The 24,618-nt window shown below is 53.2% G+C and overlaps 1 protein-coding gene across 10 annotated transcripts in view; it reads left to right on the forward strand.

The window, feature by feature from the left end:
- Positions 1 to 24,618, forward strand: part of COL13A1 (collagen type XIII alpha 1 chain) — a 141,215-nt gene that overhangs the window by 41,582 nt on the left and 75,015 nt on the right. For all 10 annotated transcript variants that reach the window (XM_047703176.1, XM_047703175.1, XM_047703177.1 and 7 more), the window contains exons 3-5: positions 16,188 to 16,195; positions 20,640 to 20,666; positions 23,399 to 23,434. In XM_047703176.1, the coding sequence (XP_047559132.1) occupies positions 16,188 to 16,195; positions 20,640 to 20,666; positions 23,399 to 23,434 (71 nt within the window). The remainder of the gene's footprint in view (positions 1 to 16,187; positions 16,196 to 20,639; positions 20,667 to 23,398; positions 23,435 to 24,618) is intronic.

A 24,618-nucleotide genomic window follows, 5' to 3' on the forward strand; every position in this document is an offset into this window, starting at 1 on the left:
TGTCCTGGTGCCCTAGCCGGGCCCCTTGCCCTGTCCCATGGAGGCCCACAGTGGGGATCAGACTCAGTGGCCAGGTCAGCTCTCCTCTCTGCTCTTGGGAAGAACTGTGGTATTATTCCCTCCTGTTAACAACTTTCTATTCTTATTTCTTTATAATGAGAGGAGAAGCTGTTGTTTCTTTCTTTCTTTTTTTTTTTCACATCTCCATTTGATCCAGGTCCCAACCCTCTCCAACCCTGGCCCCCCATCCTGAGGAACTTTCTGGCCCTAATAACATAGGGGAACTGGCTTTTCAGAAGCCTTATGTAGCCTTGCATTGTCTTGTGCCGTGTTCAGGGGCTGGCAACAAGAAGGGTATCTCCTGACATCTTCCCAGGCTGCCTCAGCTTGTCCCCAGGGAGGGTCACCGCTGTCATCCCCAAGTGACTCTTTTATGGGTGTTTTTTCCCATCTGCTGAAGTCAAAATGTTCCTGGCCTCCTTCCAGGCCTTGCCCACTGTGGGCTGCCTAGCGGACTGCAGATTCCCTGAATTGTCCTGCCTCCATGCCTGGGATACACACGGGTCCCACAGCCAGCTCCTGACGAGGTCAGAGGTCAGGAGAGTAGCCTGGGTTGACCATCCTGGGCTCCACTGAATGATTTATAGCCACTGTCTCCATTAGGGGCAGTTAGCATATCAAAGCCATGTTTGTAGAGCCTGGAAAAGTAGAGAGACCATGACAGATGACAAACAGTAGCTGTGGCCACACAAACCAAGCGCACTCAGTGAGCAGGGGGTGGAGGGAGAGGGGGTCACTTTGGTTCTTGACTCCAGCACAGGTGAGATGAGAGCCAAATGTCCATGTTCCTTAACATGGATTCGTCCAGCGATGCACGAATGCTTGGGTGTGGAACTCTGGGGGTCCAGGCTACACGGTGCAGTGCAGGCAAAAAGAGTGGATTCTGGAACCTAAGACCAGAGCTCAAATCCCAGCTCTGGCCTCTGGGAACTGTGGGAAATGGGGCTCATCATGGACTCTCTCAGAGCCTAGGCCTTGCTTCCAGCAGTATGCTGATTACAACACGGCTCTTGGAGGCCTGGGGAGAGGCCTGGGGAGGGGACACGGGCCCACATGTGTAAACTGTGCAGCTGGGGGAGCTTGGCAGATCAGCTCTCTCAACACAGGGCCCTGTGGGGACCTCCCAGTGGCCACCCCCACTCAGGGGAGGACACTGCCTCTGGTCAGGGCTGTGCTGTCCGGCTTCTCAGCTATCTCCCCCCACCCCCCGCCCCCCGTGCACTAACAGACAGGCCGATCTCCTGTGAGCCGAGGGGCTGAGGCAGATTTCGGGCTCTGGGAAGCTGATGTCCAACATGGGAGGGGAAGAAAGGAAGCAGGAGTGGGCGAAAGGAAGGCCTGAGCCGTGGCATGGTCTCAAGGAGGGCCTCAGCCCCCTCAGGTAGCTCTGGAGCTGGGACAGCCCTTCAGTGCTATCCCACGTTAGGCGTGGGGGCTGGGCCCCTGAGGGGCCCCAAGACAAGGTGGTGCTTGTCAGCCAAGGCAGCTCCAGAAGAGAACTCATGACGGCAGCGTTTTCAGCGTCTGGGGGACAGTTTTCAGCCTCTGAAGGGGAACCCGGGGGCACAGTGCAGGACCCACGCTTGGACCCTTTGTCCAGGCCCAGAAGCTCCTCCCCGGCCTTCAGGACAAGGAACCACGCATCCCTTGGCAAAGTGCCAGGTCCCTGGAGGTTTCTGTGGCATTCCTGTTTACTCTTCAGAGCTGGGAGGTTTATCAGACTCGGTGAGCACATCTGTTCCCCTTCAGCTCTGACTTTTGAGGATTCCTCTGCCTCAGATGAGTGGAAGAATCGGAAGGAGCTCCTTCTCTACCCTTAAGCCAAAGTCTGGACACCCCAAAGTTCTCCTCACTGGGGACAATACCAAACTCCTCAGCGTGGCCTCCGAGATCCTTTGAGGTCTGGCCCCTGCCTGGTCTTCCTGCCAAATCTCGTGTCAATCTCTTCTTTTCTCCCAAAGCTCTAAGATAGAGCCTCTCAACGGAACTTTCTACAATGTGAAAATATTTTATACCTGTGCTGTCCGTTAGTCACATGTGGCTAATTAATACTTGAAGTGGGGTTAATGCGACTGAGGAACTGAAATTTAATTTTATTTCATTTTAACATAAATGGTCACAGGTAGCTACTGGCTATTTCCCAGAGACATAAGCTAGTTCCTACCTCAGGGCCTTTATACTTGTTACGGTTTGTGTGGCGTGATCAGCCCTTGGATCCTCTCACACCAGCTTCTTCTCATTTTTTAAGTTTCAATTCAAGTCACTTCCTCAGGAAAGCTTTTCTCTACCCATGAGGATGAAGCACTTTCCCCAGTCCCAGCCTCCTCCGGTGTGTTACCATGTACCTCTTCGCCGCCATTATCAATGTCTGAATTTTCTCGCTTAATTATTTCTGTTCAATGTTTGTTGCTTGCAACAAGAAAGAATAGTAACAATGCAAAATGTAATAATTTATGTGGACGTCCCGTGTGTTGGATCCTAGTTTGAGCACCTCACACACGTTGTCTCGTGGAATTCTCACAGGTACCCCTGTGAGGTAGGTGCTGCTTCATCCCTATTTTACAGATGAGAACACCAAGTTCAGAGGTTGACTCCCCAAGGTCACACGCCAGGACTCACTCTTTTTTTCGGTTCTGTAACCCCAGCAGCAACTTTGGACAGTGCTGGACACAGAGGGTAAGGCCTCCAGAAGTGACTGTTGACTCTGGTCTGGCTAGCACTCAGCTGGATGAGGAGGCTGGGCCCACGTGGCCCCAGGAAGGTCCTGGCCCTGGGTGTGGGCACCGGCTCTGCAGCTCTGAGGAGCCCCAGGCTGCAACAGCGAGCTAGGGGCGAGGTCCCGGGGTGGCACTGAGTATGACCTAGAGTCACACCCATTCTATCCTACAAGACTCCAGTGGGCTGAGTGGGGAGAAGGGTAGGCCTGGCTGGGCTAAATGGACGGATCCTTCTCCTGGGCAGTGAGGTGTGTTCTCAGCCAAGGTGGGCTCTCAGTGGCTAAGGTTTGGCTGGGGCTGGGGCAGAGGCAGGGGCAGAGGGAGGCCTGGGGCAGGGCTAGGGCTGGGGCTGGGGCAGAGGCTGGGGCTGGGCTGAGGCTGGGCTGGGGAAGAGGTTGTTCAGTCTGTGTTTATTGTGCTTTCCTGGTGCCTCCGGCAGAAAAGGACCAGAACTTTGGAGACCACCCAGCTTTTTCCTCTTCAGAGAGCTCTCCCACTCTCCTGCCCTCCCCACCAGAGCCCAAGCCTGGGGCTGTCCAGCTGCAGGAAGGTGGAGTGGAGGGCTCTGTGCAGAGGCTCAGTGGGGAGATGCTTCCCTGCTGTGAGCTCCTTCATGGGAATCAGTGCCAGGTAACACAACCTGGTGTCCTGGGGGACCTGCCTGCCCCACCCGCCCCCACCCAAATAGCATCTTCTCATTTTTAAAGAGTTGGACAGGGCCTCCTGTGGGGAAGGGACATTCCACAAGGAGGGGAGGCTGGTGGGCACAATTGAGAGAGACTTCACCCTCCTCTTGATGCTGTGGTTCTGTCCCCATTTCCTGTGTCCCCTCCCCCTGAACAGCCCCCTACCCCCTACCCCCACCCCCACCCCACCCGCCACTGCACATGTCCCTCAGGTGTGCAGGAACTTTGGACAAAGAGCCTGAGGGACATGAGCTGGTTCCAGTGGAGCCTTTTTTCTGCTGGGTGACCTGGAGTAAGCTTCCTAACCTCCAAGCTTGAAATACAGGGCTACGAACACTCTCGGGAGTTTATACGTGTGACGTCAGAAACAAGCACAAAAGTCATAACGATGTCCATGCAAAATTTCTGTGTTGACCTAACAATCCCACTTCCTTAGCCTACGAAAAAATCAAGGGTGCTAATTGCACAAAGGTATTCACTATAGCATAAAATAGGAAAAGAAAAAAAAAAACATAGAAACTTCCAGATCTAGCAGCCAACAAATCTAGGTAAATCATGATCTATCACACAGCTCTTTGAAAAATGGCATTTGGAAGGCTGCGCGATGTGGGAATGTGTTTACCTTGTCACATTCAGGGAAAGAGGCAGCGAGCCACGGTCCGTGCGCTCCCCTTCCCGCTCTGCAAACGTAGGGCTGCGTGTGGGCGAGGATCAGAGGCAAGAAGAGAAACTGGAAACAGTTGTGGGAGAGCAGGGGTCTGGGGGGTGAGGGATGATGCTTTTCTTTCACGAAATGTCCTTTAATGTTCTTAAAGAGCTGTTTTAACAATAAATAAATGTCAGAAAAACAAACCAAACTTTTTTTGGAAAGCAAAGCCAAATGTAAGATCCAAAGTGTTTTCACTCTTTTCAGCTCAGATGTCTCCAGTTCCTTGGCTCCTCCTTCACTCCCAGCACCCCACGGCCCCGCCACGTACTTGCAAGGTCCCCTGCCAGACCTGCCCCCAGCCTGTCCAGCCTGGCCCACAGCCCACGGGACCTCACCTCATCTTCTCCTGTTCCTCCTGTCCCTTCTCCTGTCACATGGCTAAGATAGTGGTTTCCACTATCTCTGCTGGCCGCCAGACTGGCTAGAGCTTCTACAACCTGTGTTATAAAAATTCTTTCACTTGCAGCTGCACTGAGACCCTGGCCGAGGAAGGCAGCTCTGTTTTCTCACAGGTGCCAGCTGCAATGGATTGATCATGCCTGCCAAAAGTATACAAAGCAGCTCTGAAATCAACTAGTCATGTCTGCCATGGGCCCTGGCTAGAGCGTAACAGTATATGTCTCAGGTATTTGCTTTCCCAGAGTCACCTGGTACTAAAAATAGGGCTCTGACTTCTGGGTTTTATCTCAACCCCGCCAGTGGTTCCTTGGAGAATGTTGGCAGCTGTACCCCTTTGTCGTGTGTAAGGAAGAGTGGGCGCACACAGTGCTCCAGGCAATGCACTAGTATGGAAAGAGGACGGGCTTTGCAGTCTGAGAGTGCAGACTGCACTGGTGAGAATTCCAGCCCTGTCGTTTATTAGCTATTTGATCTTAGACAATCAAGTTAACTTCATAGAACTGTCCTCTTTCTACCTGGAAGTGAACATATTTGCAGAAAAGTTGTGTTATGAAAATTAGAAGTCACGACTGGAAAGTGCTCAGTCTGCTGTCTGGCACAGAGTTTTCATGGCCATCCTGGGGTTCAGGAGGGTAGTGTGACAGCAGGCTCCCATGCAGGGGCTCCAGACATTTGCCTGTGCATCCACATATTTCTTTCTGGTTCCCTGGCCCACAGCTATACCCACAAGCCTTCACCACGGCCTTGTGGGCAAAGAACACAGCTGCTTGAGACATAACTAATTGAAAGGCAGAGACAAGCAAATTTTTCACTTGTTCATGCCATTATTAATGAAAACACTCTGTACTCTGACCATGACTTAACATTTATTAATTACTGAGCACGGTATATGGTTTTAATTGTATAAAAATTAAAGTAAGATTTAAGAAAAATAGATAGCTGGGGGCAATTAAGTACCTCACAGACTATTAATTTATCCTGGTCACTGCTCCACGTAACCCTGCTTCCCGTCCAGGCCTGAGTAAAGCTCTCCTTTCTTACCCACCTGACATCCTGAGGTTTGGGCCTTGATCACTGCTAGGACCCGACTCTGGGCTTCCATGCCTCGTGGAAGGAGGGAGGCAAAGGGGAAGAGATGTAAGGACTCTGGAAGGCAGCAAAACCAAATAATTCCATGCTGGGAGAGAGCTCCCTCTCCAACACAAGTCAGTTTCCAAATGCTGTGATGACATTGTTCCTTCATAGATCCTTAGTTCGGGTGCTAGACGGTGACCTGCCACATACTCATCGCCAATTCAGCAGGGATTTATGGAGCACTTGTTCTGGGCCGGCAGCTCCGGGCTGTAGAATTGGAACACATCACGCCTGGAAGGCGCCCCAGAGACTGCGAAATGCGAATTGGTGACTTGCGCTCCAAATGCAGCTTCTCTTTTGGCTTGCAGAGTAGTTTTTTATATTTTCTTCAATTAATTTCAACTTTAGAAACCGGAAGGTTTTGTGTAGAATATCCCATTTTTCTTGGGTATTTTCAAGATCCAACAACCGTGAGTCTGGCAGTATTTGGTTGGGACTGATGAGTGGTCATTCCATTGTAGACGCACAAGCTAGCCCTTAGCACTTTGCCCCAGTCTCTCTCCCACCCTATCGCACCATGCCTGGCCTGCTTCATTCATCTGTTACTTATCTGACTCCCTGCAGGCATTGGGGTTTGCAACATCTGAGCTCCCTAACCTCCTCTTGGACTAGTGACTAAAAAGTAAATGCGCGCACCCATCAGAAAGCTTACATTCTAACAGAAAAGCCAAGGAAGGAAAACAGGGAATTAGCATCCCTATGAGAAGGACAACAAACTGAATATTTGGAGGACTTGGAAGAGAATCGAGGATGGTACCCTGTGGTTGTGGTAAATCAAGGCCAGCTGCTTGGAAGAGGTGGTGTGCAGCAGCTGAATTTATGCTGCGACCTTTGCTGGAGAACCTTTTATGCATTTTAGACGTGGCAAAGAAGAGCAGTTTGCTAGACTGCTTGACTGCCTCCCCAGCTCACTTCCTGGAAAGGACCTGAGGGGAGGGGTGGGGGTTGGGAACTCTCCTTGCGAGCTATCTCCAGTTCACGTGGGAGGACCTCACTGTTCTCGGAGATTCGGTCCAAGGTGAGAAGATCAAGTGAGACTTCAGATCCATATGGAAATAGAGCTGGGGGTCAGACCCAGCAGAGCTTGATGGGTCCCCCATCCTTGGTGGATCTCCACCCCGACTACACAGGGGGATGACTTGATAGAGAACTTCTCCCCAGCCCCCCAGCCCACTGCCCTCCTCTGTGCTAGGGCAGCCCGGCCCCTCTGACCTGAGCCTGAGGCTGTTCCGGGAAGCCCGAGAACAATGCCAACTGTCCTTGGCCTGGATCTACGAGTTGGGCCTGTAATCTCCACCAGCAAGACCCACCCCCCACCCCAGACTTCCTCACTCGGGACTTCTGATTCTGACCCCAAGGGGGAAGTGTCAGGGGCCCAAGGAAGCAAGAAAATGCGTAATTTGTCCCACTGGTTCAAAGCTGAAAACTTTAATCTGTACTATTTTAGTCAAATGTTCACCCAGCCCCATCCTGTTCTGCTGATCTCCGCTCACTCTGACCCCTGTCTGTTTGTTCTCCTTGGTCTCCGGGGCTTCAGGGGCTCATCTGAGAGTCAGTACAGTGGAGAGATTAATACCAGGGGCCTTGGAGTCAGCCTGTCCCACCCTGGGACCCCAAGCAGGGACGTACCACCTCACTGTACCTCTGTTTCCTTGTCTGTAGAATGTGAGTGGTAAATGTTGCCATCCTATAAGGCTTAGGAAGGGTTGACTACAGTAATATCCCTAAAATGTGAAGAACGACACTTGATGCATGGAGAGAGCTGAGTGTTAGCCGTCCTTCTGGTTAGAACACAAAGGAAGGTAGCAAACCCTTCCGGGAGAGAACATCATCATTCAGAACCAGAAGAACTGTCAGAGCTCTCATCTACTGAGGGCTTCCTCTAAGCCACGACCTGAGCTAAAACACTTTGCCTGTATTCTCACATTTAATCTTTGAAATCCAATGAGGTTGATACTATCATTACCCCATTTCACAGAAGAGGACCCTGGACCTCAGAGAAGAGAAGTGACGGGCTCAATGTCACACAGCTAGTAAGTCGCAAAACTCTGATTTGACCCAGTGGCTCATTGTCTCCCAAACCGATGCTCTTACCCACAGTTCTGGGCAGGAGCCCAGTGTGATAAGCAAAAGACCCAAGTGGTTGAGTCACGTGTCGTATTCCAGTCCTTTTCCGTAAAGGAGGGAACAATGAAACCCTGCATCCACGGGGCAGGTGGCTGGCTGGTGTTCCTACTCAGACGTGCAATGTCTGCATGGGGTTAGCAGCAGGCCTCAGTGGGAGGCCGTTCGGGGTGCTGGCTTTAAGAGAGGGATGACAGAGGTCTAAAGTAAGCCCGTGGATGAGGTCGCGCCGCCCTCAGAGGGACTGGAAAGGGCTTGCTGTGGATATTCTTTTCTCCACCATCTGACCCTCTCACCCCACATCTACGTTTTATGGACTCTTCTTTGCTTCCATGGTTGAAGTGATATGCGCAGGTGTTAAAAAGAAAAGCTTTAGGGTGTAGCTAGTTCCAGATGTCAGCTCGGCCACTTACCAGCTGTGTGACCTTGGATCCATTCTGAAACTTCTCCATGACTTGAGAGCCCCATCTGTAAAATGGAACAATAATTCCATGCCTGTCGGGGTGGTTGTGGCTCTTTGGTGAGGTACCACATAATTCTGGGGCTACAGACACACTTGGGTGCCCCTGTCTGACTGTGGGCTGTAACTTGGCCTGTGTGCTTCAGTTCCCTTATCTGTTATGTGTGGATAATCGGAGTGTTACCCGTAGGACTAGCGTCAGTGAGATGATGTATGACACACTTGGCTTATGTTGGGGGTTGGTGAGTACTCAGGACCTATTAGTGTTGATGGCAATGCTGAGGTAGAAGATTCGGGATGCCAGCCCCTACTGTGTCATCAATAAATGTGACTTGAAAATAAAAAAGCCCTTCCCCAGGAGGTAGAGGCCTGTGTCTAAAGATAGGACTCCAAAGCCTCTGGTCTGGCCCGGGCCTCTGAGGGAGAATGTCCTGTGTGGGTCTGACCTGGGCCGCAACCCCTGGCTGGCCGCCCCCACCTCTCTCCTTCCAGCAGTTGCCCCATGGGGCCCTGCCCACGGGGCAGTGACGTGTGAGCTGCCCCAAGCAGGGCCTTCCACAGGAACATTGGATACGGGCGGCCAGATCCGGCGTCAGGAAGAAGGACCAGGGTCAGAGGTGTGGTCCTCCTGCAGGGACCGACGTGACAGCCCAGGGAAGAAAGGAAAGCCTGGCTTGGGGGCTGGGAGTGGCAGTGGAGGGTCTCGTGAGGACCACTTGTCCCTAGGGGCGCAGTCCCTGTCAGTCAGCTCCAGTCTGCAGGTGGGAGCTGCCCAGAGGGCTGGAGCCAGAGGAGAGGCTCGCTGGCTGGGCAGTCCCCAAGAGGCGGTGGGCAGTGTCATGGTTCTCCCCCCATAAGTGCTCCCAGCACTAACTCCCTTTCAGGGTTTTTTTTTTGGTGGCTCAAATGAGGAAAGATGAAACAAAATCCTCAAGAAGGCAAAATCCAGCAGCGCAGGAGCGCCCTGGGGAGTGGGCACCCAGGTGGCTGAGGGCCCCGGGTAGAGGAGAGAGCAAGACCTACATCAAATCTGGCCCAGATGACACTCAGGGTCTGGGGCTGAGCCAGGGGGGCGTGTGGGGGTCCTGGGCTCATTAGGGGGTCTGGGAGGTCCCAGCTGGATGGAGAAGCTGGCCGGAAGCTCAGGCTCAGGGACAGAGTGTCGGGGTAGGGGTCACTTGGGGTGGGGAGGCACCTCCTGAGCTGGAGAAGAAGCATCTGAGACAGCGATCGTGGGTGATTTTCACCGTCCGGCATAGCTGGCCACTGCGCTGGCATTGAACGGATGTTCACAGTAAGAAACGTGTGCAGTGAGCATGGTGGGAACTCAGCTCAAGTGTGCCAAGACACACTTCTTCACCGTCCTAATCCTGCACCCGGCGCTGCCCTCAAGCCCCGGCCTCCGCTGAGGGTGGGCAGGCTAGACCGGGCTAACTCAGACACTTCCTGCCCACCACTTAGCCTTCCAGGCCTCCTGCTCCCAGGGCTGCTACGGCTAAGGGCACATGGGCGGCTGGTGGCCATCCCTGGTCTGAACTGTTATCCATCCTGCCTGGGGTTGGGCAGGTCCCCACACTCCTTCTCCTCCCTGCCTATAGGAGCCCTCCTAGCACCCTCCAGCTACTTCCCGGGGCCTGAAGACTGCTGCCCCTGGGGATAGAGCCTATGGGGGTCTGGGGTGGAGGCAACTACAGTTCTTCCTTGGGAAACAGATCCCCCATCCCTTGGTGTCTTCATCTGTGGGCTTTCCCCTTTGGCTTGCTCAACCCTCACCCCTTCTTAACTGGGCCTGGGGTGGGTTCCTATGTAGAACTGGGGCTGTCTGGAGAATGGTGGAGACCCAAGGAAACTGGGGGTCACATTAGGAAGGAGACAGGGAGAAGAAGCACTGGAGAGGCAGCCGACAGAGAGTCTGTGACCCAGACACCTGTCTGGGTCCCCAAGTGCCAGGCAAGGCATGGATCCTGTTCCCCTCCCTCTACCCTCTGCCTGTCCCCAGGCACTCACCGAAGAAGATGGGTCCCTGAAAAAGGACAGGCTCCAGATTGGAGGGAAGGGTTTGCCAAGGGCAGAATGCTCCAGAAACCCCTGGAGCTGGCCTGAGGCCCCTCCAGGGATGAAGGCCACCTCTGTGGTGTCTGCAGGAACTTAAGACTCCATCTCTGCTGTGCCCTAAGGTTAGACTAGCTCACCCGATAAGTCAGAAAAGGACCCTCATGCTTCTCCTACTTGCTTCCCCGTGTCTCGGCCCCCAAGTAGCTCTAGTTCCAAGATGACTAATAGGTTCCATCTCACTTGCCATTTCCTGCTGATTTATAGTGGCTGTGTTGGAAAGAATGATGAACCCTTGTCAAGTCTCATTGGGGAAAGACTAGCTGTGATTGATTAGCAATGTCTGCAATGAGTGCAGAAGGAGAGCATGTGGTGTGTGTGATTTTAACTGCTGCCCACTCCTCTCAGGACGTGTTACTCCCCACCAGCCACACTGGAAAGGTTTGTGGATGTCTTGCGGCCAAGAGACATCATCATGGGACAGATCTAAGCTGCACTGTGCTGGGAAATGATTAACAGATGGCTCTTGGTGGGGGGGGGGGCAGGGCTACTTTGTAGCTTTTGCCAATTTCTGTGGTGTGAATACTCTCATAATGGCCAATTTCCAGCTGCCAATGCAGAGTCACTGAATATGGAGCTGGAAAGAGATGCGTACAGTCAGCTCTCTCAAGACTATAGGATGAGCTGGCTTCTGGCACACCACTGTCTGAGTAGTTGTGTATTTTTTCTCAGAAATGTAAAACCCCCTCCCCCCTTCAGCCCTCTGCCAATGGTAGGCTACTCTGGGAAGAGCACTAGACTAGGATTCAAGATCACTTACCCGCCATGAACCATAGGCAAGTACGTCCCTTCCGAGCTCATTGTCCTCATCTGTAAAATGAGAGTTGGGTTGTGGTGAAGCTCAATGAATATTCTGTCGGTCATAAAGTTGGATTTGTCAGGCACGCTTCCAGAGCATCACGTCTAGGGGACCTGCCCAGAAATTGGCCTTGGCCCTCCCTTGAAAGCCAGTGTTCCTGCCGTGGGGCTGGAAGGGAGAAGGGCTTCTTCTTCTCTTGGATGTCAACCTCAAAAGACTGAGGCTGCCTGGGAGCTCCTTCAGTTTCCCTTAACAGGCCATCACGCTTGTCACTGATGAGTTTCTTAAGATTTTTTGTTTGTTTTTTTGTTTTTAAAAATTTATTTATTTATTTGACAGACAGAGATCACAAGCAGGCAGAGAGGCAGGCAGAGAGAGAGGAAGGGAAGCGGGGCTCAATCCCAGGACCCTGGGATCATGACCTGAGCCGAAGGCAGAGGCTTTAACCCACTGAGCCACCCAGGCATCCCTCTTAAGATTGTTTTTGAAGCTACTTGTGTTTCTGTCCTTTATCATTCCTTAAGTCAGAAGTGGTTCCATGTACTTCCCATGCATGCACATTCTTCAAGCTTCAGGGAGCCCACAGTCCTGGAAGGCTGGGCCACGCTGCGTTCACACCACCGTGGCATCAGGCAGATCTGGGTTCAAGTGCCAGCTCGGGCATGCGTGAGCTGTGGACTGTGAACATATGTCTTAAACTCTTCCTGGGCCATAGCATAATAATAATGAATAATAATAATAATAAGGCTACTTCACTGGGTTGTTGGGTGGATGGAGTGACATAAAATACCTAAGGTTCTTTGCATCGTGCCAGGCACAGAATAAATGCTCAATACAAGAATTATTATTTGTCCTAACAAGGTCTTGAGTGGAGGTAGAACAGGCCAACCTATAGAAGAATGGGATCCCCAAAGTTGGCGAACTACAAGGTTAAGTGAAGACTGGGGCTTCAGTGTAGGGACCCAGGACTGGAGGTGCACAGGGAACTCCCAGGAAGGACTGGTCCTATTAGTCTGGGGCAGGGTTTCTCACCCTCATCAGGGTGAACATTTGGGGTCACCTCATTTTTTTTGTAAGAAGCTGCCTGTGATTCTTGGGACATTCAGCAACGTCCCTGATCTTTACCTACCGGAAACTGGAAGAAGCCTCCCTGTTGTAATAAAGGAGAAGTTTTCTAGTGATTGCCAACGAACTATCCCATGGAGTGCAAAATTGCCTCTGCTTGAGAAACCCGGCTCCAGCAGACACAGTGACCAGTGCTGTTGGTCTCCCCAGCTCCAAGGAGAGCCTGGAAGCAAAGTATTTGTCCTGGCAGAATGGGTGGGTCAGCACGTGGCAGAGGCAAGCGGCAGGTGGTCAGCTGTGGGCGGCTGGCAGCAGGCAGCAGGAGGCGTGGGTCAAGGCTAGGACCCCAGCTGCCAGGAGCCCTGCTGTCAAGAAGGGTCAGATCGTGGCTCATATGACGTGGAACCTGGGCACACCCTGTGGCTCTCTGCTTCCCCCTCCAGGACCAGGAGAGGATCCAGGGTCTGGGCGGAGCCAAACCCTCAGAGGAGGGGGAAGATCCTTAACCTGTCCCCATTAGAAACATATGAGGTTGAAGGCCAGGCCTCCCCTCCCATCCCTCATGACTTTCATGACCTCTAGCTCTAGAGCACAGGCTTCTGGGTAAGAGAGACCCGGTTCAAGTCCAGGCTGTGCTGTGTGGAAATTCAGCGTAAACACACACACACACACACACACACACACACACACACACACACACACACAAAAGCCAGACACCACCACTTAAGACAAGGAGATCACCTTAGGCTGCTCGCTTAGCCTCTAAGCCTCAGGTTCCTCGTGTATGTCGTGAGGATGCCAGTGGCCACCTCACATAGCTGTTGTAAGCATTAAGTGTGTATTCTAAGGACTGTGCTCAGCAGGATGCATGGCACATAGTAGGCACTCAGTAAATGTTGTTGATTGAATGGATACATCCTCCTGCGGCAAACCTGTCTCCCTAAATCCTTTTGTTCATTTCAGTTCTCTTCTCTGGAATGTCTACAGCTTTCTAAGTAGGAGACTACTGCCTTATCAAGGGGAGGAAATGAATTATTTATCTCTGTATCACTAGAGCTTAGCCTGGGGCCTGGTAGGTATTAGGTGCTTAAATAATAAAGTTTTGCTTCCTCGAAGGGCAACGACTCTGCCTTATCCCTCTCCACATAGCCACAGTCTGGCACAGTGAATGACACATGGCAGGCAATCATCAAATGTTTGCTGAATGAGTGAATGAATGAATGAACATACAAAAAATGGTTGAAGAAGGGCACAACCCAGAACACTACCTCAGGATTCTTCTTAGAAGCCCATTCCTACATATCCATTTAAGAGGAATGTTACTGTTTACCTGAAGGAGGTCAGCCAGACCCTGGAGAGGATAGTGGCGTCCTCACTGAGGTAGGAGGTGACAGATATCAGGCAGAACCTCTGCTGTGGACCCTGCCCTGGGGGCCTTACTACAGATGCTCTGCTCATCCCCAGGGCACTGCCACAGTTGGTCAGGCCCAGGGTTGGAGTCAGGTGTCTTCCTCCTCCCTCTGGCTATGGCAGTGTGGGCGTGGGCTTGTTAGGAAGACCCAGAGCTTGGGGAATCAGGAGCCCCGGGTTCTGCTCCTATCCCTATGCCCACCCACACAGTGACTCTATGTCACTCTCCAGGCTCTGTCACTCTCCGTACAATCGGGACTTGGTTTTGCCTTGTTGTGAGCCCATCCTTCGGTGTCTGGTCATGGGATAGGTCAGTCAACAGCCACGTTACTGAGGATGGCCAAGTGGCCACACGGGAGACCCAGCTGTACCATCAAGGCCCTGGTGGATTTCACAAGCCATCTTCTAGCCGCTGGGCATGGGAATACAGCATTAGGTGACGTCCAGTGCTGGAGGGGGACAGGGCAGCAGTTAGGTTTTCCAAGGACCTGATGATTTTCCAGGGGAACACTTAAAGTCTGGGTAGGGGGTGTGGTGGCCTGGAAGAGACTGACACAGCCAAATTATAACCAAGAGATGGGAGGATCTAGAGAGAGAAGACAGGTTGAAAAACTGGGCATGCAGGCGAGGAAGAAGTGTGGAGAGGGGGCAGATCTGTGGGGTAGGTGTGGAGAGAGGCACTGTAGTGAAGGGCCTAGGGACCATAGCTCAGATTTTCTGTGCCTTGGTGTCTTCATCTGCAAAGTGGGTATATAACAGAACCTTTCCCCAAATGTGAGACACATCGAATCATGCTGAGCATCTAATAAGGACCATGGATGGTAGAAAAACCCTTGAAATCTTCAGTAGAAGTTCTCTTCTGCCCACTCTGGGCTGGACCCAACAAAGAGCTCTCTTGGGAGCCGGCTAAGTGCCAGAGTCCCGGGTCAGCGGCCTGGCTGCTTCCAGCATACACACACACAGCAGTGGGGGCTAACAGCAGGCTGGGCCATCGCTGAAGCAAGGCTCTGTCACCAGAGATTCCTCCAGAGCCTGCGGTCCTGGCAGCTGGGGTCCCGGCAGGCGCGGACGGTGCAGGACGCCTGCTCTCCATGTGGCTCAACCATCCCAAACGCGCCATGCATTGAACTTTGTCACCAGCCTGCTTCCCACGAGGACGCTTCCCGTAGCCAGGAGGTCCGGACTTTCTGGTCGGGCTGGCCCCTCCAGCAAGCTGCACTCAGGGGATATTTTCGGATTCTGGGTGACACCGCCTTGCCCCTCCACCTAATAGGTCCCAGATGCTCCCCTACTCCCACCATCTCCCTCCCTCTGGCTGTTCTGCAACCATGCCGGGCTGCCCCAGGCCTCCCCACCCAGTCACTACTCCTCTTGACTTATTATTTTCGTAATTTAAGACATTTTGTTCCCTCACGGTTTAACGTGACAGCTTGACAGGGGCCAGCATGAAAGAGGCTGTTTCCTCCTGGCCGGACAGGAAAAGCAGGCAGATGGAGGCAGAGAGAAGGAGGCCGGCTTGGGGAATGTGAGGGGGGAACAGAAGGAGCCTTTCTTGGCCGAGCATGAAAGAAACATCAGGAGTAGCAGCTGTGTTAACGTAGCCAGGTCCCTAGGGCATCCCCCCTCCCCCGGCAGACACATCAGGCAGGCCCAGCTGGGAATCCCACTGGCCCTGGGGGTTTCATGACTCACGTTGGGGCCGAAATGCTGAAATGCCTTCAGTTCACCATCCGGCAGCGGCAGCGGATCCCTCTTCTCCACCTTCCCTCCGCACCCATCCTCCTGCCCCCTTCCTAGAACATGGGAATTTGTGATTCTTGGCTGTCAGGGGCAATGAGATGGGGCTAATGCTGAAGGCTTCCAGGGGACAGGGGACGGGGGCAGGGTGGACAGAAGCAGGAGAGAAGAAAGAGAGGCACAGAGGGAGGGGACCGCTGGGCACAGGAGGCTGGGGAGGAGGAGGGAGTGGGCAACAGACCCAGGAGGGTAGAAACGCCCGACTCACGGTTTAACAGAAACCAGGACAGGCCAAATAGACATGAGGCCGGGAAGCCAGTGAGGAATGTTCACCCGAGTTGCTTGCTTCCTGCTCGTTCTCCGGGCACTTGACAGAAGCATGGAGAGGACAGCAAGCAAGCTAGTCACCCTCGTCTCCTGAGGTTCTGTCACACCCTCGATGTTTTGCAATGTTGCCTCGGTGTCCAGAGCCCTGCATTCTGCAAAGCAACCGTGTCCCCGGGTTGGGGTGGGGCCCCAAGGAGCCCATCTTCTGGGTTGGGAAGTTAGGGCCCGGCTGGGGCCCAGACCTCTGGATTTCTCATCCAATAATGAAAATATGGAGATGAAATAAAGGGGGAGAGATTATATTGGGGAAGGCGGGCCAGGAAAATACAAACGTTGCAGACCAGATGGAAACCCCCAGCCAAAGGCTTTTTGGACGCTGCTTCTGAGGCTGTTCTGCCTGTCCTCCCAGCAGTGACACTGACCCTGGCATTTTCTCTGTCTCTTTCAGGACCTCCTGTAAGTAACTCCAGCCACATTCCAGGCTTGTTCATCTGAAAGGCCTCGCTCCCTGCTGGTAACAGGGCCCTGGGAGGGGGGACTGACAGCTGGGCCCACCGTCTTCCAGGGGAGCCCCTGTACTGTCCGCATGCACAGGAGTCTGTGGGGTCCCTCCGGAATGCTGACGCGGGGATGGAGGCCTCCATTTCGCTTTTCAACCACCACCACTGCACCTCTCCAGGGCCAGACAATGGCCGCCCCCAGGCCCAGCGGGTCCCAATTTCAATCTGAAAGGCAGGCTTGCCCCATTGTTAGGCTGCTCCTTGGTCCCCAGAGGAAGCAACTGGACTCAAAGAAGCTCCAGGTATGAGAAAGAAAAAAGATAATCTGTACTCAGCCCTGGTCCTGAGAGGTCTCCTGGCCTTTCAGGAATCAGGTCAGCGCGTGGCTCTGCGTGGACTGCTTCCTAGGACTCTGGCTTGTATATGGGCCAATCCCTTCTGGCCAGCTTAGGTGGTTAGCAGGTGGTCGTTGCCGGTGGTGGTGGTATTTTGATGGGACAGATCAGTTTCAGTGGGCAGACAGTGCGAGACAGCACAGATCACTGTGGGTCTGGCTCCTTCCCCTGGCATCACCCTAAGGCCCAGGGCGGGGCCAGGAGCCCAGTTGCTTCCAGAGAACCTGAGAAGAGCCCAAGGAGACAGTCTCCCTGAAGTAATGGATCCAGAGAATAGGAGCACGTCTTCTTTGAGGACTGCATTTGATACCCCAACAAAAGGCCCAGAGGTTTCCGGTGGAGCTGGGGATTGGAGCTGAAAGGGAGGAGACCCCACCCCAGATCTTTGTCAAGTTTCCTGGCCTTGCTCAGAGCCGCCCGTGCGTGGTTGGTCCTCTCTCCCTCTGTCCTTTGAGAACAGCCAGCCCTGTTTGTCGTCAGACCATTATTTACTATCCCGTCTGGTCCTGAAAAGGCACGCTGAGCCCACGCCGCCCATCCTGCCCAGCTCTCTGACTGCCGGCTTACGGAGAGAGGAAAATTGTGTCAGTCCCCGCAAGCCAGGGCGTGATTCATCACGGCGTGTTGTAGATGTCAGATCTCAATTCCTGTCATCAATCTTCCAAAATAAACTCTGCCATAGGAAATTGCAACAGACCACCTGCTGGAAATGGGCTGCTTTTCCCCTTCTTTCTTGACAAAGCCCAAAAGAGTCCTCAGTTCCCCACTCCTGGAAGCTCCCCCAGAATACCCCACCCCCACCACACCCCACCCCCACCCCCCTGCAACCAGGCTGGGGCCAACCTGCCAGCATCAGGTCAGCTCGAGGTCCCTGCCTTGCCAGGAATGTAGCTTTCTGAGAGCATCAGCAAGCCTCACCCCCAGACAGCTCCCAGCCAGAGAAGGTGCTGCTGGCCCCAGGGGCTATGCAGTGGGGAAGGATATGGGTGTCCCTCAGTGTCCCTGTCTGCCTGGCCACCACCTGAACTGGGAGCAAGGGGCAGGAGCCCAGGTAGCTTCCCGACATGGCCTCTGGGTGTGATCTGCGCCTTCACCCTATCCTGGTTGAAGCCACAAGGAGGAAATGGGAAGCTGGCCAGGGTGGGGGTCACCTCCTAGCCCTGTTCTATCTGCTTCATATCATGCTGTTGGAGGGAAGGAAGAATGCTGTTGAGGAGGCAGCTGTTGAGGAATAGAGAGATGGCAGCTGGTGGCAGTGCCTGTCGCCACCCTCTGAGTGTCTCTTGGGAGAGCCCCTCCTGGCATAACTCTGTACTCCAGTTGGAAGACCCAGGTCCCCAAGGGCACAGGATGGCCACTGCCTAGAGAACACAACCAAGGAGGATGGATTTAAGTAGCCACAGGAATCATTTAGACGGTAGAAAAATCGTGGGCCCCAACTCCCGGTGCACCACCTCGTGCCCATGGCAGACATTGCTAATCAATCAGGAGGCTTCTTAACATAATGCTTTGCTCAGTCGCTCCCAATCCACTGGAGTTGGCACATTGGAGCTGACACCTGCAGGCCAGGCCTGCTGTAGATTTCAGAGAACTTCTTAGTGGGAGCTGTGAGGCTGAAACAGACGGTAGTGGGAAGTAGGAAGGTCTCTTTCCCTGGAGGAATACAGGGAAATGTGTGATGTCCAGCTGCCACCCTGGCTGAAGGTGGTCCTTGCTGAAATCCTAGCTAGCATTTACGATGTGTCAGGCACTGTTGTGTTTGCATAGTGATTGCAAGTGTGGGCTGTGCAGCCAGACTGCCTGCATCTGAATCCTGGCTCTACCACTTCGAGCTAGACCCTATGTCACCTAGGGCAAGTTGCTTTACTTTTCTGTGCCTCAGTTTCCTCATCTGTAAAATGGGGTTAGTTATAGCGTCTGCCTCTTCCAGGAGTTGTGAGGAATATATATGTATTGATATGTGTGTGTATGCATGTATATATGCCTATATACACACAAGTGTGTGTTAGAACGTATTTCTAGTTACAATGTACTAACTCATTTAAATCCTAGATGATCCACAAAGATTCTGGTAAGCCTTTTAATTTTAAGGAGGGAATGATTATTCTGCGGGATTTTATTAATTCATTTATTATTTCATCTATTTCTACCCACCTTATTCTAAAAAAAAATTCTCATTACAAATGAGATATGGAAACAATGGAGGAGGGTGGAGAGCAGAGGCAGGAAAGCAAAGGGATCCAGAGCTGATGACATGACAACATCCTATGCAAAACAAGCCACTGACTGGGCTCTGAGCTTCCTGGTGGCCAGAACAAAGAGGAAGGCAGAGTTGTTCAAGTCAGGCTGTAGGAAGTTAGGAGCATCCTTGGCACTTGAGTGAAACACAGATGTTCCTGATACTGACACCAGAGAGAAGTCCCTCCCATGTGCAGATGAGGTAGGACGAGTAGGTGGTGGGTACACAGGAGCAGTAGTAACCTGTCCCTTCGGTCCCTATTCAGGGTAGACCCACTGTGTGGGGTTGGAAACCCTCAGTAGGCCCGTTCCCTTCCCTGGGATGTGAAGGAGGTGGCTGGCCCACGTCTGGACCACTCCCTGGTGGCATCAGGACTGGCAGTGTAAAAGTGGCAGGAAGTGGGTACTGGCTCCGTGCTAAAGCTCTGGGTTAAAGAGGCTATTTGGTGCCTGAGCTGTCTTCCTGGGGGCCTAGGAGAAAAGGAGGCTGAATTCCCAGGGCCAGTTCATCCGCCCTCAAGTTCATTCATTCACAAATCGGAACGAAGAACCGACCAAGAGCTCAGCACTCTGCAGGCACCGGAGACACCTTCATGAACAACACAGAAAAAATCCCTGCCTCGGGAGCTTATGTTTTAGTGCCGAGGGGGCAATATCAAGCAGAGTGAAGAGATGGGACATGTCCTATGCCCGTGAGAGCCATTCCCCAGCAACCCCCAAGGACTCCCTGGCAGGGCCTGACCTCAGTTCTCTGTGGGCGAAGCACTGCACCACCTCCTCCGGGATGCCCTCAGGAACAAGGGTCAGAGGGGGTGACTGATTCCTGGTGCTTCCCGGGTCTGCCTGAGCAGCCCAACATCACATGCACTTACCTTCCTGGGAGCACCCCAGGGCCCATGCTTGGTCCTGCCTTGGCTTCGCAGGAAGAGCAGGATGTCTGGAAGGAGAGAAACCACATCTGGTAGCAAAGACTCCGCAGAGAGAAACCAAGGCTAGCTGCACACGCCTCCTGCCAGGGCTCTTCTCCAGTAACCGTAATAGCTAGCATTTATTTAGCACTTGCTGTATGCCAGCCGTTTCGTGGCCACCCTCTTGTAGCAGATCCATCTGAAAGTTGAGGGCTGGAACTAATAAGCCCCGAGTCTCTTGGGATTTGCTTGGTTCCTGAGTCACTGCTCTGCATGTTGGTCTGGTGATAATTATTGGCTCTGAGACACATTTTGTGGAAGGTCTTCCTCTTTCCAATGAGATTTCAGATCCATTACATGGAGCCTTTAGTCTGTGCCCAGGATTGGGCTGGGCAGGAGTACTAGGGTAATGGGGGAAGAGCTGAAAGGCACTGCATGGTCAGGGAAGAGAGATTTCTGGAGCCACACAGGGTCAGTAAAGAGTAGTAGGATACCACCCTGGCCGAGACAGAAAGGCTTAAAGAGAAGAGGTGTCAGTAAGACCCACAGCCCTAACGATCCTTGAATCATGAGGGGCAGAGACACGAGAGGGGACATTCTTGTCTTTCTTTTGCTTGCACCTTCCCTGGGTCTGACATGGAGGAGACCCCCATTAACTGCTTTTCTGAATGAATGAATGAATGCTAAAACTGAAAGGAAGCTTAGTGATCAAGGTCCTGCCTTCATTTTGTTCATAAAATAACAGAGGCTTCTAGAGCACAAGGGACTTCAGGCCACACAGCTGATTGGACAATGTGGAATGCTCAAGTCTTACTACCTTGACCTTCATAAACCCCGTTCTTTCCTCCCTTTATTTCAGGGTCCTGCTGGAAGACCTGGCATCCCGGTAAGCAGCTTTCATTTCTTCCTTCCTTTGTATCTCTCTCTTCTGCTCTCCTCACACCAAAGGGCTGGCTAGGCTTGATGGCTGCTTTCCTTCAAGTGTGTCTGGGTGAGAGGGCTCTCTCCAGCACCTCTAACCTACAGCCAAGGGTGAAGCTCCTGGGTAGCCCTCCCGGGGCCCCAGGCAGGCATATGACCACATGCGGGCCCTTCTGAGGCTGGATGGACTTGACCTCTAGACTGAAGGCCCTCTAATGGGGGCTGGAAGGGGAGGCAGCCCACTGGCCTTAATGGCTATCCTCCTGCATACAGGCATAGCTTAAGACCACTGCCCCTCTTTTGTCCTATGACCTCCAGTAAAAGGAGACTCAAAAACTTTGTTATTCCCCCGGTTACCATTTCTGAATGCTAGATAGGCTGAGCCAAGTAACCGTGGGGATTTTGGATTCAAAGTAGAAGTAATACTGACAGCCAACCCTTACTGAGACCCTCGTCCAGGCCAGGTACTCTGCCCTCACTCTTCATGTCTTTGATTTGTTCGACAACTCAGTGAAATGGCCATTAAAATTCATACCCATTTTATAGATGAGGATACTGAGACTCGGAGAGGTAGAATACCTTGTTCAACTGTCCAAGCTTCAGTTGAGACCTGTGGGGGCCATGTTGTCACACACATTTCATACCTCTGTTTCCTGCAGTCCATGCTTGATGTTTGAGAAGTCTTTTAAGTCTTCAGAGACATGGCTCCGTGGGATGTAGCCTGGGGCATAGATGCCTTGAATGCTGGATACCACGGTCCCTGGGATGGCTTGGGGAGTCAGGCGAGATGCAGTAGGCAGCCAGAGGGCAGAGGCGAGCTGCCCTCCCTGCGCTGAGGGCCGCATCCATTGGCTTCCAGATCCTTCTGTGCATCCCAGTTCCTCTTCTTTTCGACATGAATCACAGTGTAACCCCTTGACTAATCTAGCAGCTTCTAGAATTCATGTCCAACAGTGACTTTCTTAATGAAATGCATGTGGGAGGGTGCTTAGCTTTGAAATTGGAAACTCTCCCAGTAAGCACCAAGCCCCGGAGCAAAGGAGGATGGGTGATTCGGTCCCATGAAATCCAAGGAGGGGAAAAATCAGATGACTGGAGAGAACGTGGGCAGACTTTGTTTTTTCTGACAACGTCCACCTTTAAAAAGCATTTGGGGGCAATTCACTGAGCCAGGGGTGCAGCGCAGAGTTCCCAGTCTCTGGCCCTTCCATGCCTGTCCCTAACCAGAGCATTTTATGGCTAGGACTGCAAAGAACATTAGTTTTTAAAAAAGAGATGGACAAAAAGCAAAACACATATCCTGCAATATCATTCAAAAGCTCCAGAGTGAGTGGGCCGTGGGGGAGTCACAGCCAGCACGAGGCAGGTCTGGTGTCCTCAGCAGGAAGGGCGGACGGCCGATCCCCGGGTCCTTGTCCCCCTTGTGCTTCCACGTGGGGGAACCTGGGAGGGACCTGCGAAAAGACCTGCTGCTGCCCGCCCCTTGTGAAATGCAAAAAGGATGAAGTACAAACACCTTGCACATTTCACTTGCCCACAGCTGTGCTGGGCTCACGGTGTGTAGACCTCGCTTATGCAACATGGCCCAGCCCTGGCCAAGCCCTGGGAGAAGACTTTCCAGGAGCATCATCTCCTGCCATCCTCCCAGCCTTGAGAGAGACACAAGCGCTCAGGGAGGTACAGAAGCAGAACCAGTCTTCTCACCAACGCTGCTCCCCCACCACTCTTGGGCGAAGGGTAAACGATTTACTAGAGATGCCATGGACCACCCTAATTTCAGAGTGCTTACTATTCTCGGGTATACCCACATACATGCTGAGATGCTAAATTGTCCCTCAAGGTGTGTTGTCTCAGTGGGGGAGTCAGCAGATGCAGAATTGCCCAGAAGCACCCACACCCTTCAGGGAAACTGACAAGCCCAGCTCTCTCCTGCCCAGGAAGCCGTGACAAACACCATCTGATTTTTGGCCCCCATTACTTTATGTCCTTCTAGACTCCTAGCAAACCCCAGGCCCCACCCCAGATTTTTATGATGTCTGCACACTTATGATTGCAAAAAAATGTTTTCTACCAAAAGGGAGAGGAACAAAACTTACTAAGCAGATTTCCAGAGTGAGAAGAGGTAACCCCTGGCTATGAAACGAAGTAGGTCCCTCCAAGCAGCTGAAACTTGGGGTGTGGCTCTATCCACGTGGCTCACTGCCCTTGTGGTTGGTACCAGCGGTGGCCAAGAGGAGGGCGAGAAGGACTCTGTCGCAGCCTTCTCGGACAGAGGGCCTGGGGACACGGCCCTGCTCCTCAGCTCTGGCCAAATAGACCACTCCCCTGTCACATGGGGCAACCACTCACCCCGCTCTGTGCCTTGGAGTTGAGTGGGACAAAGATATAGCACAACCTGCCCATAGCCAGACTAGACTGTGACAGCAGAAGTGTAAAAGAGGAAGGGCCTTGGACTAATCAGGAAACACATAGGGAAACGGAGGCTCAGGCTGGGGACCAGACTCCTATGTTAGTGCACTTTCTGCAGCACTGTTCTGAGTGTGGACGGTGATAGGGGTGGCTGCTTGCCTAACCGTCCTTAGGGGCTGAGTGGGCATCGTCCCAAGTGCTCATGCAAAGCAGGTCTTGGGTGCACAGCCAGCTTCACATGCTGGCCCATCAACAGCCACATCTAACTGTTTCTGCCTCCTTCATCAGGGGGACAAAGGTGCCATTGGAATGCCTGGACGTGTGGTGAGTTGGCGCATTTCTCTCTGCTTGGGTGGCCGTTGCTTGCTTCTTCGTGCCGGCCTGTCTTCCAATCCATAGCAACCTCCCCGGCCCCAAGGAGGGGTTCAGACCTCTCTCTTCCCCCACCCAAGTCGGCTTCAGAGAGGGGCGGGAGGAAAGAAGGGAAGAAATTTTATTCCCATCCTTCGGCTCCTGCCGTATGACTTCGCTCTCCAGATAGCTGCCACCGCAGAGGAAAAACGCAGGCAGCAGCACTGATAAAGTTCTTTGTCAATCACCCAAGCCCAAGCCCCTCCTGACATCAGCAGGACTCCTCCCCGCCCCCGACTCCGCCCCCCACCCCGACTCCGCCCCCCACCCCATCCCCAGGCTGTCAGCTCACCCTTAGATTTCCAGCTGCTCTGCCACTAACCGCCCCCACAGCAAGAGCGGCACCAGACGGTAAGAAATGCAGCCTCAAGTTGCCCTACGGAAACCGCAGCGGGGCTGCCTTCCAGAGACGCCTTCCCTTAGACAGAGACGAGAAGCTGGTGGGGACAGGGCTGGCTCCCAGACGGTGCCCCCAAGTCCTCCCCAGGTGGCTGGGAGTGAGCCACTGAATGTTTCCTGCTGAAAACTCAAGATGAAGAAAGGGAAGCAGGAATGTTCCACAGGGAGGGTAGAGCTCAGAAATGGGAAGGCTGACCATAGGCCTCAGGGTCCCAGCCCAGGCTTGTCCCCGGTGGCTAACCTCCAAGGGGCTAGAAAGGGCAGCTCAGGCACTGGAGGCAGCCCAGGTAGGTGGTGGCCACATGCCGGCCTCACCAGTCCCGAGCGAGACTAGGATGTGCCCAAGTTATGCTCCCTATCTACCCCCACCAGCCATCAGCCTCAACAACCACCCTGGCTCCCTTGGGCACCCCCGCACCCGACTCCCTTCCCACGCCCCCATGCCATCCTTCTGTGCCACTCACACGCCTTGCCTCGTGACCTCGCCTCCTCACGGGTTGGCCTTACGCCTGGGTCTGGCATCCTTGCGGGAGTTTGCTCTCCTGGTGTGAGCTGGTGCTTGGAGGAAAAGCCTCCGAATCACAGCTAACACCCAAGAGTGCTCACTCTGCCCTGGGCCTTGTGTCGAGAGCCCCACTAGCGTCAGCTCATTTGGTCCCAAGAGCTGCCTGAGGCAGGCACAATCTCCGCCCATTGTT

Source organism: Lutra lutra, chromosome 14 (genome assembly GCF_902655055.1).
Source record: "Lutra lutra chromosome 14, mLutLut1.2, whole genome shotgun sequence".
NCBI classification, from domain to species: Eukaryota; Metazoa; Chordata; class Mammalia; order Carnivora; family Mustelidae; genus Lutra; species Lutra lutra.